This window comes from Carcharhinus amblyrhynchos, chromosome 13 (genome assembly GCF_965287045.1).
Source record: "Carcharhinus amblyrhynchos chromosome 13, sCarAmb.v2.hapA, whole genome shotgun sequence".
NCBI lineage: Eukaryota > Metazoa > Chordata > Chondrichthyes > Carcharhiniformes > Carcharhinidae > Carcharhinus > Carcharhinus amblyrhynchos.
In genome coordinates, this window is record NC_137336.1 from 63146072 (window position 1) to 63164219 (window position 18148).

The 18148-nt window shown below is 44.9% G+C and overlaps 1 protein-coding gene across 1 annotated transcript in view; it reads left to right on the forward strand.

Annotated features, from left to right (window-relative positions):
* The window catches only part of LOC145351555 (matrix metalloproteinase-21-like), a 28611-nt gene extending 18132 nt beyond the window's left edge, over nt 1-10479 (forward strand). The window contains exons 5-7 of the mRNA XM_080201151.1: nt 144-419; nt 8175-8347; nt 10171-10479. Coding sequence (XP_080057277.1) covers nt 144-419; nt 8175-8347; nt 10171-10479 — 758 coding nt within the window. The remainder of the gene's footprint in view (nt 1-143; nt 420-8174; nt 8348-10170) is intronic.
* Nucleotides 10480-18148: the final 7669 nt, after the last annotated feature.

Genomic DNA, 18148 nt, shown 5'->3' on the forward strand with positions numbered 1-18148 from the left:
TACATTGCAGTCTGTTAGTAATGAGCGTACATGGTACCTGGTCTTCACAAAGAAGAAGCATGAGATGCTTTCAGTATCGGAGCATCCAATTTAGATCCACGCAGCCAGCAACAGTAACTTATTCTCCTTCCCTTAACACACAGGCGTTTGTGAAGGTGCTTTCAACACGGTGTTTGACTGGGTCTACCCGCGTGAGAATGCTGATGGCACCGTAACTTACCACTTCAACACATACTTCTTCAGGAAGAGCTGGTACTGGATGTACGAGAACCGGAGCAACAGAACACGCTATGGCGATCCAATCCCGATCTCTGCAGGCTGGCGCAATCTCCCTGACACGGACATAGATGCGTTTGTTCACATTTGGACATGGAGCAGCAATCTTGAGGAGAAGAGAGACGCGCAGTACTTTTTCAAAGGTCAGGTACACCTTGGTCACTTTTTTAAGAAGGTTCAGTTAAAAAGGGTGGTGATAACTCCCCTGCATTTCCCAACCCCCCCCCCCCCGTTACTTTAATCGTTAACGTGCTGCCTGATGCAAAGTTGATCTCCGCAGGCTAGAATGATCCTATACCCTGCTCCCCAGCCTGTGTTGGGTTAGTGAGTGCGTTGCTCCACTGGGCGGGGTGGGGGAGGTGGGGTATTGGAGTCAAGTTGATCAACCTTGGCTTCAACTCCCAAACATCTTCCAAGAAAGAACTTGCATTTATATAGTGCCCTTCAGAATCCCAGCATTTCACAAAGTGCTTGCCTTCCATTTAAATACCATTTTATGCTGCAGTGTAGGAAACAAGGCAGATATTTATACACAGTAAGCTCCCTTAAATAGCAAGGTGATAATGACCAGAGATTCTGCTTCTAGTGTTTGTTCAAATATCAAACTTGGCCAAGACACTAATTAATATTAATAGAACCCTACAGTGCAGAAAGAGAACCTTCGGCCCATCGAGTCTGCACCAACCACAATCCCACCCAGGCCCTACCCCCATATCCCTACATACTATTACCCACTAATCCCTCTAACCTAAGCATCTTTGGACACTAAGGGGCAATTTTAGCATGGCTAATCAACCTAACCCGCACATCTTTGGACTGATCTTTGCACTCTGAGTAATTGTCCCAACTCGTCTTCAAAATAGTGCCCTGCAATCTTTTACATGCACCTGAGAAGGCCGACAGTGCTTTAGTTAACATTCCAACCAGAAAAATAACCACACCTCCATTAATAGTCCGCCAAGCTTCTCCAACAGGGTCCTAGGGGCAGGATTGTGGCCTCAGCTACACTGCAGACAGGTAAGTTAACTTGAAGATTCTGGGAGGGCTGCCTTCCAATAACAGGCCAGTCCTCACCAGCATTTGCTGTTGATTGGCTTAATAGGCTAATTGGGAAGCAAAACTGGCTGTAATTGGGGATCACCGAACACTGGGGAAAAACAGAGGTCTTATGGATGGGTGGGCAGGGGAAGGAGAGGTTGCAAGGCCCAATAGAGAGAGCTTGAGGTTGGGGGTGAGAAAAAAGTCTGGCTAGTATGTTTGATGTGGAGATGCTGGTGTTAGGCTGGAGTAAACACAGTAAGAAGTCTCACAACACCAGGTTAAAGTTCAACAGGTTTATTTGGTAGGACAAGCCACTAGCTTTTGGAGCACTGCCCCTTCATCAGGTGAGTGGGAGTTCTATTCACAAACAGGGCATATAAAGACACAAACTCACTTTACAAAATAATGGTTGGAATATGAACCTTTGCAAGTAATCAAGTCTTAAAGGTACAGACAATGTGAGTGGGGAGAGAGTTAAGCACAGGTTAAAGGAATGTGTATGGTCTCCAGACAGGACAGTCACTGAGGTTTTGCAAGCCCAGGCAAGTTGTGGGCATCACAGGTAGTGTGACATAAACCCAAGGTCCCGATTGAGGTCGTCCTCATGTGTGCAGAACTTGGCTATCAGTCTCTGCTCAGCGACTCTGTGTTGTCATGTGTCGAGAAGGCCGCCTTGGAGAACGTTTACCTGAAGATCAAAGGCCAAATGCCTGTGACTGCTGAAGTGTTCTCCAACAGGAAGAGAAAACTGTTGCCTGGTGATTGTTGAGCAGTTTTCATTCATCCGTTGTCATAGCGTCTGCAGGGTCTCCCAATGTACCATGCCTCGGAACAACCTTTCCTGCAGCGTATCAGGTAGACAACGTTGGCCGAGTTGCAAGTGTATGTACAGTGTACCTGGTGGATAGTTTTCTCACATGAGATGATGGCATCCATGTTGATGATCCGGCAAGTCTTGCAGAGGTTGCTGTGTCAGTGCTGTCTAGTGTCATGGTCACTGTTCTCCTGAAGGCTGGGTAGTTTGCTACAGACAATGGTCTGTTTGAGGTTATGTGGTTGTTTGAAGGCAAGAAGTGGGGGTGTGGGGATGGTCTTGGCGAAATGTTCGTCTTCATCAATGACATGTTGAAGGCTCCAGAGAAGATGTCATAGCTTCTTCTCTCCGGGGAAGTACTGGAGGAACACTACAGACAGTTACCGGCAGGTCTGACTAAAGAACACACCCATCAACTCAACAGACTGATCAAGACCTTGATCCGGACCTTCAGAGCACTCTCTGTGCTCTCATCCCACATAGTCCCCATGTTGGAGATCTCTACTGCCTCCTGAAGATTCACAAGGCAAAGACACCTGGCCGTCCTATCGTATCGGCCAATGGGACCCTGTGCAAGAACCTCTCCGGCTACATTGAGGGCATCCTGAAATCCATTGTACAAAGAACCCCCAGCGTTTGTCGCAACACTATGGACTTCCTACAGAAACCTAGCACGCATGGAGCAGTTGAACCAGGGACACTCCTCATCACAATGGATGTCTCGGCGCTCCACACCAGCATCCCCCACGATAATGACATTGCTGCAACTACCTCAGTACTCAACGCCGACAACTGCCAATCTCCAGATGCAATTTACAACTCATCCAGTTCATCCTGGGCTACATTGTCTTCACCTTCAACAACCAGTTCTTCATCCAGACACACGGAACAGCCATGGGGACCAAATTTGCACCTCAATATGCCAACATCTTCGCACACAGGCTCGAACAAGACTTCTTCACCGCACAGGACCTTCAACCAATGCTATACACTAGATACATCGATGACATTTTCTTCCTTTGGACTCATGGTGAACAATCACTGAATCAACTATATGATGACATCAACAAGTTCCATCCCACCATCGGACTCACTATGGATCACTCTCTGGAATTGGCTGCATTCTTGGACGCACACATCTCCATCAAGGATGGTCACTTCAGGCACTCCACTGTTCTGCAAGCCCACAGATAACCTCACAATGCTCCACTTCTCCAGCTTTCATCCTAAACAGGTTAAAGAAGCCATCCCCTATGGACAAGCCCTCCGTATATACGGGATCTGCTCAGATCAGGAAGATTGAAACAGACACCTCCAGACACTGAAAGATGCCCTCATAAGAACAGGATATGGCACTCAACTCATCAATCAACAATTCTGACGCGCCACAGCGAAAAACTGCACCGACCTCCTCAGAAGACAAACACAGGACACGGCAAACTGAATACCCTTCGTCATCCAGTACTTCCCCAGAATGGAGAAGCTACGACATGTCATTGATGAAGACGACCATCTCGTAAGGCCATCTCCACACCCCCACTACTTGCCTTCAAATAACCACGCAACTTCTAACAGACCATTGTCCGCTGCAAACTACCAGCCTTCACATCAGTGATCATGACACCACATAACCCTGCCAAATGAACCTCTGCAAGATGTGCCGGATCATTGATACGGATGCTATCATCTCCCATGAGAACACCATCCACCAGGTACATGCTACATACTTTTGGAAATCGGCCAACGTTGTCCACCTGATACACTGCAGGAAAGGATGTCCCGAGGCATGGTACATTGGGAGACCATGCAGACGCTACAACAACGGATGAATGAATACTGCTCGACAATCACCAGGCAAGAATGTTCTCTTCCTGTTGGGGAAAACTTCAGCGGTCATGGGCATTCGGCCTCTGATCTTCAGGTAAACGTTCTCCAAGGCGGCTTGCACGACATATGGCAGCACAGAGTCGCTGAGCAAACTGACAGCCAAGTTCCGCACACATGAGGACGGCCTCAACCGGGATCTTGGGTTCATGTCACACTATCTGTAACCCCCACAACTTGCCTGGGCTTGCAAAATCTCACTAACTGTCCTGGCTGGAGACAATACACATCTCTTTAACCTGTGCTTAACCCTCTCTCCACTCATATTGTCTGTACCTTTAAGACTTGATTACCTGTAATGACTCGCATTCCAACCATTATTTTGTAAATTGAGTTTGTGTCTTTATATGCCCTGTTTGTGAACAGAACTCCCACTCACCTGACGAAGGGGCAGCGCTCAAAAAGCTAGTGGCTTTTGCTACCAAATAAACCTGTTGAACTTTAACCTGGTGTTGTGAGACTTTTTATAGGATCTTTGAGAAAGATAGAGTGAAGGAGTGTGAAAGGGAGAGAGTGAGTGCATGTGAGAGAGAAAGAGAGTATGTGTGTGAGAGAGTTTGAGTGTGAGACACTGGGTGGGAAAGATGAATGTAAAAGGGAATGAGTGTGCGTATGTGAGAATGAGAATGTGAGAAAATGAGTCTGTGAGAGAGAGTGAGTGTGAGATAATAAGTGTGAGAGAATATTTTATAAACGAATGTTTAACTCCCACTTTTACAGCCCAACTTGAAACTGTTTAGTTGTTTTTTTAAGAAATTAATTTGTAACTTTTTTATTGTCAGCTGTTGTTGTCAAGAGCAATGTAGTCAATCATGTGCAAAGAATGTTCTGATCAGTTGTAGATAAATTAAATATATTCAGTAAATTTAACCAGGTTAGAATACTTTTGACAAGGATAATGTATAACTGAGAAATACTGCTGAAAGAAGTTATGGAAAGGCCGGTATACACAAAAATCTTCCAGGATATTATAAATAGAAGCATGTGGCTGGAATTTTCCGGCAATTCAAGCTGGTGGGTATCTTCTGGTCCCACCAACGACACACCCCGTGGCAGGCTTTCTGGTGGCAAGGGATGCATTCAGTGGGGAACCTGGTTGACAACAGCGAGACCAGAAGATCCCATCACAAGCCAACATTGAGCAGCATCCTGTTGCCATGAAACATGGAGACCATCAAGTACAAAAGCAATGTTTGTAAATCAATGGTTAGGCCACAGTGGAGTGTTCAGTTTGTACACCACATTTTAGGAAGGATGCCAAGGCCATGGAGAGTATGCAGGGGAGAGTTACTAATTGGACATACACTAAAAAAGGAAAAGATTTGCAGAAAGGAAAAGATTTGAAAGGAATGGAGAAAGAGCAAAGGAATGGGATTAATTGGATAACTCTTCCAAACAGCCATCACAGGTACATTGGACTGAAAGGCCACCATCCTTCTGTCCTGTAAGATTCTATGGCAGAATTCTATGATTCCAAGTATGTGGTAGTTTTCTGGTCACTTGCCATTTGAATTCTCTGTTCATTTCCTACTCTGACCGCGGCCTTTTATGTTTTTAAGGTATTATTGTTATAAGGTTCCATCACAATGGTCGGAATTATACCGTCCCACCTTCCACGGGGAATCAAAGCAGGCGCAGAGCAGACTATGGAAAGGTCCATTGGCCTCATGCAGGATTTTGTGATTTTGGGACAATAGTCATAAAATCCCGATGATTGTCTTCATTTGAACTGAGTGTGACATGGCTGTCTGCAGCCTATCTCTTAAGGCAGACGTCACATGAGTACAGCAAGCCAGGTCAAACCTTTGGTTCATAATTGCATTTCGTAACCCAAATAATTACTGACAGATCTCTCTTGTTATTACTCATCGTGAAGGGCTCAGTTGAGAACATGCTGTTGTACAGCAATAGGATATGATCAACAAAGTGTAAAGGAAAAGTGCTACTGAAAATGTTTTTGACATTGTTTCTCTCCTGTCAATGTCATTTCTGACTATGAATCATATAATTCCTGGTCTGTCTTTCTTCTGCTTAATGTGTCCATTATCTCTGATGCATCTACCACCCTCTGTATTTCCTTCAGTCAAATGAGATGTTAAACCAGACCCAGTCTGCTTGTTCAGGTGGACATAAAAAAGATATTACAATCCAATATTGAGGAAAACCAGGAAAAGTCTGGCCAACCTTACACCTTGGCCAACAACCCTAATTGATTATCTGGTCATTATTGATTTATGGGACATCGCTGTGTGTAAGTTAACTGAAGCCTTCCCTGCAGTAGTGATTACACTTTCAAAAAGGTTATTTTTCTTTCATAGGATGTGGGCATCACTGGCAAAGTCAGCATTTGCTGCCCACCATTAATTGCCTTTGAACTGGGCAGTTAAGAGTCAACCGCATTGCTGTGGGTCTGGAGTCACATGTAGGCCCAACCAAGGAACGGCATTTTATTTTCTAAAGGAGTGAGCCAAATGTGTCTTAATGACAATCAATAATAATTTCACAATCACCATTACTGAGACTGGCTTTATATTCCAGATTTATCAATTGAATTCAAATTACATCAGCTGCCATGATGGATTTAAACCCACATTGGCCTCAAGTTCTTTCTAAAAGTAAAGTTTATTTATTAGTTACATTAATACTGCAATGAAGTTACTGTAAAATTCACCTAGTCGCTACAGTCCAGGTCAATGCACCTAACCAGCACATCTTTTAGAATGTGGGAGGAAACCGGAGCATCCAGAGGAAACCCACACAAGCACAGGGAGAACATGCAAACTACACATAGACAGTGACCCAAGCCAGGAATCAAACCCAGGCCCCTGGTGCTATGAAGCAAAAGTGCTAACCACCGTTCTACCGTGATCTAGGTTACTAGTTCAGTGACAGTATCATTACACCACCATCGTCTCCCCCAAAAATTATATATAAATGCAAGTCTTATTTTGAATAAAGTTTCGGTTACAACACCTTGATTTTCCATGACTTTCTCCCACACACCCAGTGAGACCTAGAAAGCAAGAAAATGAGGAATAAAAGCAGGGTGTAGCCATTATTCTGATAGAAGGTATATCTTTATACTGTAAATAGAAATTATCTCACAGTTGGTAGTGGGGTTTGTGTGCAAAAGTTGTTATTTTTCTCTGAAAGACTGTTTAAGAGACAGGTATAGAAAGCAATTAAAAGTTTAAGGAGGCCGGAATGCAAAGGGAGGAAATGATGCTTTGCTTAGGGGCAGCACGGTGGCACACTGGTTAGCAGTGTTCCTACCAGCACCAGGGACCTGGGTTTGATTCCTGGCTTGGGTCACTGTCTGTGTGGAGTTTGTACATTCTCCCTGTGTCTCCGTGGGTTTCCTCCGGGCGCTCCGGTTTCCTCCCACACTCCAAAGATGTGCAGGTTAGGTAAATTGGCCATGCTAAATTGGCCCTTAGTGTTCAGGGGGAGTAGCTAGGGTAAATGCATGGCATTATGGGCATGGGGCTGGCTGGGGTTGTGGTCAGTACAGACTCGATGGGCCGAGTGGCCTCCTTCTGGAAGGTAGGATTCTATAACTTTGATCAGACCCCATCAGGATTTCTGCCCACTGAATCTCAGGGCAGATTATTAGCTTTGGAGAGGTGGCAGTGCAGATTGATACCAGGATTTGAACGGTTAAGCTATGAGGAGAAGTCACACAAACTTGTCTTTGTTCTCATTAAAAATTGAGGTGTTTAAAAAATGGAAAGAATATTCCACAGAGGATTCATTTCCTTTGGTGTGGGAAACAAAACTGAGGGACATGATCTTAAATTTGGTGCTATTTTGTTCAGGAATGCAATCAGAGATCACCTTTCACACAAAGTGTCATTGCAGCCGTCCTTTCCACTTCCCACTTGATAGAGGCCACTTGAGGTTCTCTGGACTGAGATTGATAGATTTTTGTTTGATAAGGGTATCAAGGGTGAGTAAATCAATTTGTGGTACAGACCAGCCAAGAATGGCAGAATATGCTCAAGGGGCTGAATGGCCTACTCCTGCTCCTAATGGTCCTATGTTAATGGATAGGGACAGGCACATGGCCCCTCTGTCTTGACAGCATCATCAGTGCAATCGAAGAGGTTGGGGGTGGAAACTGAACCTCAGCCATCTCTAATTCTGCCCATCTGATTTGCAGGGACTCAATACTGGCACTATGACCCCATTAACGATATGGCTTTTACTCAAGATGCACATGGCACCAGGTATCCCAAGCTCATTAGTGAAGGTTTTCCTGGTGCTCCCAGCCCAATAGATACGGCTTATTTTGACAGGAGAGATCGGAACATTTATTTCTTCAGGGGCAATGAGGTAAGCTCAGCCTTCACATTTATATATGAACACTCAGAAGTGGAATATGTAATTTACTTTAAAATATAGGTCCTCGAGGTTGACAGTGTAAATAGGTGACCTTCCACAGGAGTCACTGATATAGATTGCACTGGAGTTCAGTCTAGAGAGGAGTCTGGCCAACTCTTGCTCTAGACTCTCTGTTACTCAGCTCTTGAAGCTTTCTCACCTTTTTCTCAAACTCCTGATCTCCTGTCCCCGCCTTTTAGAATTATAATCTCTTCCTCATATGGCCTAACCCTCCCACAGACCCTGAGTTTGTCCAGACTCTCACTTTAATCGTCCCCTTTCTCAATCCCCTCTCAGACTTGTTATGGGACCTTCTAAATCTAAGTGAGAGGGCAGAACAGGGCTCCATTTAATAACTCATCTAAAAAAGCTAGCTGTCTAGCACTGCAGCACTCTCTCACCAATGTATCAGTTTAGCCAATGGGCTGGATCTTCTCCTCTGTGTCAGGAAATGCAGGTTGGGCCACTCTCCAAATTTGTAATCCTGAACCCATCAGCTCCTCGCAGTTCCATGTTATTTTTGTCTTTTTGAGACATGGCTGGGCAGGGTTCGGGTCTGCCATCTTCCTAGGCAGGTCCAAGGCAGTAATGGAGGCAGACGTAGAGTCAGGCTGGGTAGAAATCCTGCCTAGGTTCTCTAGATGGTTGTTAGGCCCTCTAGCCCTCACCGTCTTCATCCCCATGACCCCTTCCATGTGCCCACCTCTACATACCCCTCCACCCTCAAGCTTTTTCTTTGCCCCTCATGCATCTTCCATACTCACTCTTCCAGTATTCACTTTGCACAGAATGAATCAGCCAATGAAATACTCACGATACTACAACAAAACAAACATGCTTCGAAAATCTCCTTTGAAAAAAATTATTCATCTTACAACCTCATGAATGCATCATTAAAACATAACCTACTATTAACTCACAGAAGCTTTAATCCTCTTAATACCTCTTAATCTTGTTTAAGTAAACACACAGACATTACAGAAAGAAGAACTTACTATAACCCCATAAACCTGTCAATCAAAGAAAAGCCAGCACTCCTCTTCAAGCTGTGTCAACATTGTCTACTGAGCTAAGCCAACTAGCTATTCCTGGAGCTCATCCAAGCATTCATAATGAGGTCATTTGTCCATTCCTACTAGGAGATAACGAGGCATGATGATATGAGGGGCATGGAGTTGGCATGAGAGTTATAAGAGGGCATAGGCAAGACCTTTCAAACTTACGAGTCAAAATGTCCCCAAGCTGATCTGGGAAAGACCTTACAGGCTTCCAAATCCCACCCATCATGTAAATAGCATGGAGGGAGATAAAATTCAAATTTTCCCATGGCCTTTGTATTGTCAACCCTGCTATCAGAGGAAGTGCGTGTGAGGCCATGACCTGCCACATTCCCCGACGAGGGAAAGCTGGAGTGGGTCAGGAATGAATGTTTGCTGTATCATGGCCCTCGGATTTACCTACTCACGACTCAATTCTGGACAGGTGCCCAGAGGCAAACGTCCAGACCTGTGTGCTTAAGTGGGACATGAACCGACAACCTTCTGCCCCAGGAATGAGAATGTTACCAACTGAAACTGAGCTAATACTGATGCACCATCAATATATCACCTTCTTCAATGAGAACAGGAATGGAGAAGGAGCTGGGTGGGCAGGGGTTATCTTTGGATGTCTTATCGTCTAAGTGACAGAAAGTGAACCCAAACTAAGTGTAGTAACATCAGCCTGTTTGAATCAGATCCAACCTGCACATCTGTCCTTTTGCTGCCTTCCCACAGGTGACCGCCTTCGCCATTGACCAGAACCAGAAAGTTAACGGGTTTCCCAAAAAGATTGTGGACTTCTTTCCTGCGATGGTGGCTGGCGACCATCCAGTAGGGAATCTGGATGCTGCATTTTACTCCTACACACACCGTGCCCTCTTCTTCCTGAAGGATCAGTATTTCTGGAGGGTGGTGAGCGACGCAGAGCGCCTAACCAACTCAGCGCTGCCGGCCAGGGGCTTGCATGGCCATGGAAGAGTGTCCGAGCGATGGTTCGACATCTGCGACATCCACCCGTCGATGCTTAGTGCGCCGTCCAGTTAAGCATATTCGAGGTGCAGTGTCACTGTTGCAGGCAGCTATACTTACACTAATATCGGGAGTGTGGGTGGGACTGCTAATTGAATGGGTTCTATATGCATTTTGTAAATAAGTTCTATCCTTTTGTCTATCACAGTTTCAGTTAAGCACAGAGGGATGGGTAGGGTGCAGCTGGTACTTTGTCAGGTTTAACACATGGCCCTGTTTCCGTGTCTCTTCAATTTTAAAGAGAGGGGTTTGGGCTGGGTAAGAGTCCTTGAGAATTGTGATCAAATCACAGGCAGTGTTTGGCAGGCTGGTACAGAACACAGATAAATACAAAAATCCGCCATTTGCGGACATTTTCCAATACATTTCAGATCTCAGCAACAACAAGGGTAATAAACTCGCTGGAAAAGGCAACATTAAACAGATTATTTGTCAAAACAGCCATTTTTGTATCCATGAGTAGAATGTGTTTTGAGGACTAGTGTTCAAAAAAGTTTTTAAACCCCCTCACTAGATGTGAGCCTCGCTGGCAAGGCCAGCAGTTTTTCCCATCCCTAACTGAGTAGGCCGCACTGAGCCACTGTCCAGAACTGTCTCAATGTGTGTGGTTCCCGTTGTTGCTGCTGATCTCACTCACTCTGCCAGAACTCGTGTTTGGTGGTTTAGTGTCAATTCTTTTTTTGATTATGCTCCCGTGAGGTGCCATACGGCATTTCACTTTGTTAAAGGGATTACATAAGTACATGTTGTTGTAAAATTCAATGAGCTAGTCTGTGTTCTCTTATGAAATAGGAGCATTAGACCATTTGGCCCGTCAAACCTGTTCCATCATTTAATGGCTAATCTTGGGCTTCAATTTCTTATCCTGCCCATTCCCCATCTCCTTTTATTCCTCAAGAGACTAAAGACCTATCGATCCCAGCCTTAAACATATTAATGCTGGAGCAGCCATAATCCTCTGGGGCAAAGAATTCCAAAGATTCACAACCCTCTGAGTGAAGTCAATTATCCTCACCTCAGTCCTAACTGACCAACCCTTTATCCTGAGACTGCTCCCCTGTGTTAGAACACTCGGAATATTCTGATCACTGTAGATGTTTTTTTTGTTTGTTCATCAACAGAAGATATTGGTGCTGGTCCTTGTGGCCTGCGCCTTCATATGTTCCCTGGGCCCTGTCACATTGGAACATTAGGAACAGGAGTGGGCCATTCAATCCCTCACATTTTCCCCACCAAACAGTTTGACCATAATTAATCCTCTTCACAGCTCAATCTATTGCACTTTGCTCCAGCCCTCTTGACATCCTTTTGAATAAAAATCTGTCAATGAAAATATCCCCAGCCTTTTCAAGATGCCATACTGCATTTCCTGTTTTTAAGAGCCTTAAGAATCACTCGAGGCCTGGGTTCTCTTTGCCGTGTCATCTTAGGGTGGCACAGTGGTTAGCACTGCTGCCTCACAGCGCCAGGGACCCGTGTTCAATTCTGGCCTCAGGTGACTGCCTGTATGGAGTTTGCACATTCTCCCCATATCTGCATCGGTTTCCTTCCGGTGCTCCGGTTTCCTCCCACAGTCCAAAGATATGCGGGTTAAGTTGATTGGCTATGCTAAATTGACCCTTAGTGTCAGGGGGATTAGGAGGGTATATACGTGGGGTTATGGGAAAAAGGCCTGGGTGAGATTGTTGTTGATGCAGTCTCGATAGGCCTCCTTCTGCACTATAGATTCTATAATCTCACCAGAGCTAGGACTCAGTAGAGTCCTATACCTGCTTGAGAAGTAGAGAGGATACTGTTCAAATACTGGGTAATCCCCACCGTCTGAAACTATGCGATTGCTGTTCAAATTTTCATCCTTTGTAGGTTTATCATTTGCTTTGTAAGTTTATCATTCGCTCACCCTTCTGTGAGACAAGGGCTGCCCCATACAGCTGAAGGCAGCGGGACCATGGGCATAGTGCCATTTCTCACCGCTGGGGATTCTTGAGCACTGCTATTGAGTCATTTGAGATTTTTGCAATCTTCAACACTAGCTCTCAATGTTACAGAATGCCAGCAGTGCAGAAGGAGGTCATTTGGCCCATTGAGCCTGTACTGACAAAAATCACACCCATTTCCTATTCCTGTAACCTGCTAATCCCTCTAGCGCTAAGAGGCAATTTATCATGGATAACTCACCTAACCTGTACAACTTTGGAGTATGGGGAGGAAACCAGAGCACCGGGAAGACTCCACACTGACAGTGACATTGTTAAGATGGTGGCGCGGGTTTGTTGGGCCGAAGGGCCTGTTTCCCGTGCTGTGTTGTTCTTTGTTCTTTGTGACCCAAGGCTGGAATTGAACCCAGGTCCCTGGCGCTGTGAGGCAGCAGTGCTAACCACAGTGCCACCATGCTGCCCTGGTTATAACCAGACCCACAGCCCAATCATGTTCCTGACCACTTGATTATTTCCCAGCCCTCCCCAGACAATCTGACATACTGACCTTCCCATTGCCTCAACTACCCTCCCCCAGCCCTCACTTATGCTCCCACCCTAACTACCTGTTGATAATCCAATCTCCCCCCTCACCACCCTGACCACTACCCCATCACCCACTACTCTCATGCCTCTCAAACTACAACTCCACCTCCCAATTTCATCACACCCACAACCGGCTACCTATCTTCCTGACTTCCCGCCATCCAGGCTGACCACCCAGCCTTCTCCGCCCCATTCCTATAGCCCTTTGACCCATCCTGCCACACTGACTCATCCTCCACGCCCCCGCCACGTCCCGCCCCACCTTCCCCATCATCCTACCCACTTGACTTATAGCCTTCACTTTCTCTCTCAAAGTGCACTTAAACACCTAAGGGAGCTTTACAATTACTTGGCAGTGCCATAAAGAAGGGGCATGGCATACCCTCCCTCTCCACAAGCTTCTGGAGCCAGGTGCACTGCCCATGTCTCACCAGGCCTGGGACAGATGTCCAAACGAGAAATGTGCAGCTCTCTGACTGGGGTAAATAGACTCATACAGAGTGGAAATCCGGCTGGGACTGCCGCTCCTCAGAAGCTCTGGCCTTTTAATTGATCAGATCTTTCACATAATAAGTTCATAGAATCATGGAATCCTTATAGTGCAGAAGGAGGCCATTCGGCCCATTGAGTCTGCACTGACCACAATTCTTCCCCATAACCCCATGCATTTACCTCGCTGATCTCCCTGACACTAAGTGGCAATTTAGCATGGCTAATCAACATAACCCTCACATCTTTCAAGGATTGGCTTTTTCTCCCACCAGAGCATCCATACCACAGACTCATCTGTTGGTTGGACTGGAGACTCCATCTTCATTGTATATCCCATCAGGATACACTCAACCGAATTACAAAAGAATTTGTTCTTATTTGATAGAGACAGGATGTTAGCTGCCAAAAGGCATGACAATCAAATGTAAAACTTAATGTCAAAAAAAATCACAATTGATGTCTGTGTGAACTGGATTACTTTCTGGATTCCACCTTATTTTGGCTAAAACTAACACAACAAGGGGGATTCATCCAGAGACCTTAATAGGGGATCAGGATGGCTGAGTGATCTAAGGTGCTGCGTTTAGGTCGCAGTCTGCTCTGGAGGCAAGAGTTCAAACCCCGACATTGGTTTGACGTCATGGTGGCACAGTGATTAGCACTGCTACCTCGCAGTGCCAGAGACCCAAGTTCGATTCTGGCCTTGGGTCACTGTCTGTGTGGAGTCTGCATATTCTCCCTGTGTCTGCGTGGATTTCCTCCAGTTTCCTTCCACAGTCCAACGATGTGTGGGTAGGTGGATTGGCTGTGTTAAATTGCCCCTTAGCATCAGGGGGAGTTAGCAGGGTAATGGGGATAGGGCCTGGGTGGGATTGCTGTTGGTGCAGGCTCGATGGGCTGAATGGCCTCCTTTTGTACTGAAGGAATTCTATTCTATGATTATAAAGTACTTAATGTCAATGTTAGCTGTGGTTCAGTTGGTAACACTCTCAGCTCTGAGCTAGAAGTTTGTGGGTATGGGTCCCACTCCAGCGACTTGAACACTAAATCTAAGCCTACACTCCCAGTGTCAGTGAGGGGAAACTCCCCTGGAGAGGTTAGTCTTGCTCTGGAAACTATTTCAGGGCAATTTAAACACCTGAAGCTTAAGGTTGGCTCAAAGCCAAAATTAATTTCACACAGACGCTAAGCTTATGGTATGAAGCCGCAGGAAGATCAAGTGCTTGGAACCTCTGAGAGAAATACAGGAGTGGCAGGAGGGAGGGGGGGAGGGACCAAATGGGTGGAGGTTCAACAATTCCTTTATTGTTTATCTCAAGAACAATTGAAGGGTTTTTTTGAACATTATTTGGTTGGTTGACCAATGTTGCAATGATAGGTGCCATCAGTGGTGTCTGTTAAAGGTGAAGTTTTATATATATAAAATTGCTGAGAATTTAAGATGTTTAGTTTTGAATCATCAATATATTTATACCTTGTGCAATGTTTTTTTCTTTCCCTTAGCTTTTTCGCATCTAGTTTCCACAATTTACAGGTCTAGGAACTTGTGATGTATCAGAAAATAATTTTGTATTAACGTCATTGTGACTTGCTGGTTAATAACTCCAGTTAAAATGCACTTATGTAGCAGGTGAATTCATTGCACCCCTGAAAGCGTCCAGCTCTCGCTCCTAACCACTATTCAGTGCTCCAGTGTTCTGGAAAAGCCCACCTGTGTGAGAACATTGGGTGTGGACACTATCAGGCCTGACTGACATTGGATCTCCCTCACTGCTAAATGGCCTGCTGACAAATAACTTTTCTAGGTTTGCAAATGGACAACTGTCTCCCGAGTGAGATGAATGTTGCAAATGGTGCCCGGGGAAATAACGTGCCAAAAAGGAACTCCCGCTCTCAGAAGATTGATTTAAAAAAAAAATCCAAATCTGCAAACAGACTGTTTGAGCTCAGATTCTGGGCAATGTACTCTTATTTCTGACAAGTGACACATCTGTCATGCGCTCTGGATCTTTATTGCATGGCTGATGCAGAATCCTATAAAAGTTTTCTTTGGAAACCATTAAGTAACATGTATCATGCTCCTTTTTATCCTAATTCAGAACTGGTTGGTCTGCAACTGGAACATTGTGATCACACTTTAGGAAAAATACTGTTACCATCTTTAGGTTTTAGAAAAAATTATTAGGGATAGGATTATTGGAGATAGTCAGCATGGTTTTGTGGAGGGTAGGTCGTGCCTTACTAACCTTATTGAGTTTTTTGAGAAAGTGACTAAAGAGGTGGATGGGGGTAAGGCAGTTGACGTGGTATATATGGACTTTAGTAAGGCATTTGATAAGGTTCACCATGGAAGGCTTCTGCAGAAAATGCAGATGTATGGGATTGAGGGTGATTTAGGAAATTGGATCAGGAATTGGCTGGTGGATAGGAGACAGAGGGTGGTGGTTGATGGAAAGTATTCGTCATGGAGTTCGGTTACGAGTGGTGTGCCTCAGGGATCTGTTTTGGGGCCACTGCTGTTTGTAATTTTTATAAATGATCTGGATGAGGGTATAGTTGGGTGGATTAGTAAATTTGCTGATGACACCAAAGTCGGAGGTGTGGTAGATAGTGAGGAAGGGTATCTTAGTTTACAGGGAGACTTGGACAAGTTGCAGAGCTGGGCCGAGAGGTGGCGGATGGAGTTTAATGCAGAAAAGTGTGAGGTAATTCACTTTGGCAGGAATAACGGATGTGTAGAGTATAGGGCTAATGGTAGGACTCTGAATAGTGTGGATGAACAGAGGGATCTAGGTGTATGTGTACATAGATCCCTGAAAGTTGGGAATCAAGTAGATAGGGTTGTTTGGAAGGCATACGGTGTCTTGGCGTTTATTGGTAGGGGGATTGAATTTAGGAGCCGCAGTGTCATGTTGCAACTGTACAAAACTCTGGTGCGGCCGCACTTGGAGTATTGTGTGCAGTTCTGGTCCCCACATTATAGGAAGGACGTGGAGGCTCTGGAGAGGATGCAGAGGAGGTTTACCAGGATGTTGCCTGGTATGGAGGGGAGGTCCTATGAGGAGAGACTGAGGGATTTGAGGTTGTTTTCGTTAGAAAGAAGGCGGCTACGAGGGGACCTTATTGAAACATATAAGATGATTAGAGGTTTAGATAGGGTGGACAGTGATAGCCTTTTTCCTCGGATGGAGAAAGCTAGCACGAGGGGGCATGGCTTTAAATTAAGGGGTGGTAGTTATAGGATGGATGTCAGGGGTAGGTTCTTTACCCAGAGGGTGGTGAGGGATTGGAATGCCCTGCCTGCTGCAGTTGTAAATGCGCCTAGTTTGGGGGCGTTTAAGAGATCCGTGGATAGGTTTATGGATGGAAAGGGTTTGGTTTAGGTTAGAGGGTCATTGCTTTTTAACTGGTCGGCGCAACATTGTGGGCCGAAGGGCCTGTTCTGCGCTGTGATCTTCTATGTTCTATGTTCTATCTCTATACAGACTGATAGATCTTAAAAAGAAATTCAAACTTCCAGTTAATAGCTGAAAGGATGACACAACATGGTTTCACTTACTGTAACAAAAGACTAAAAGCACTCATGACTAAACGCTACCTTTGTCAGCAAGTTATATTTAAACTACAGAATGGAATACTCTGCTTCATACTGCTAGCACATTCAACACTGAATTCTCCAGGAATCAGTCCAAACTGATTCTTAGGTCCCGAGAGTTACATCTGTTCTTTTCCCTTTCTCAGCCTAGTAATTTCTAAGCCCAGAACTGTCCTTCACAATAAGCGTATTACTGGATATCTCCCTCTAGTACAGGTGAGGTAAGTCTTCCAGCTTTATTTTGACTGCTCATAAATTATATCTTTTCAAACCAAGCGCAAGCTTTTATTTGCATTCTGGTGCAGTGAGCCATAGAGACTTTTGGCCTCCAGCTCCCCTCTCCATGGTAGATCCTGGCAGACTAACCTGTCTGTGATATTCAGTGATATTTTAGGAAAGCCTGTAACCCAATATAACAATGTTTTGTCTGTGCCTTTCCCAGCTCAAAGCCCATTATAATGTCAATGTGAATCACATAGGCCCTGCATCCAGGTAGAGATGCTCATTAGCTATCCTTGAGAGCTCAACTCCACTTCATCTTGGAACTAAGTGGACAGTTTAAAGCACAACTATTTATAATCTAACATTCTCAACACTTTTCTGTGAAGTACAGTCTCACCACTGTTAGCACGCAGATGCTGCCATTGTTTCTTTGCACTTCCTTTACAACAACACAATATGGATTCCCTTTGATATCTAACAATCAAACCCAGGCTTGCTGTCAGACAGGCTTTAGAAAAGGCCACATAACCCCCTTCATTTTGACTTAAATTAAAGTTTGACCCAGAGATTACAATCTTATATACCTCATGATTATAACAAGTCCTTTAAGAGGCTGGAGAAAGAAAAGCTAGAATGATACTGGGAATGAGAGGTTTCAGTGACCTAGAGTCACTGGGATTGTTCTCCTTAGAGCAGAAATGCTTAAGAAAATATTTTTATTTCAAAATTATGAAGGACTTTGGTAGATTAAATACAGAGAAGGTGTTTCCATTGACAGAAGATAAGCAGTCACAAATTCAAAGTAATTGGCAAGCGAATGGACGGCATGGTAGCACAGTAGTTAGCATTGCTG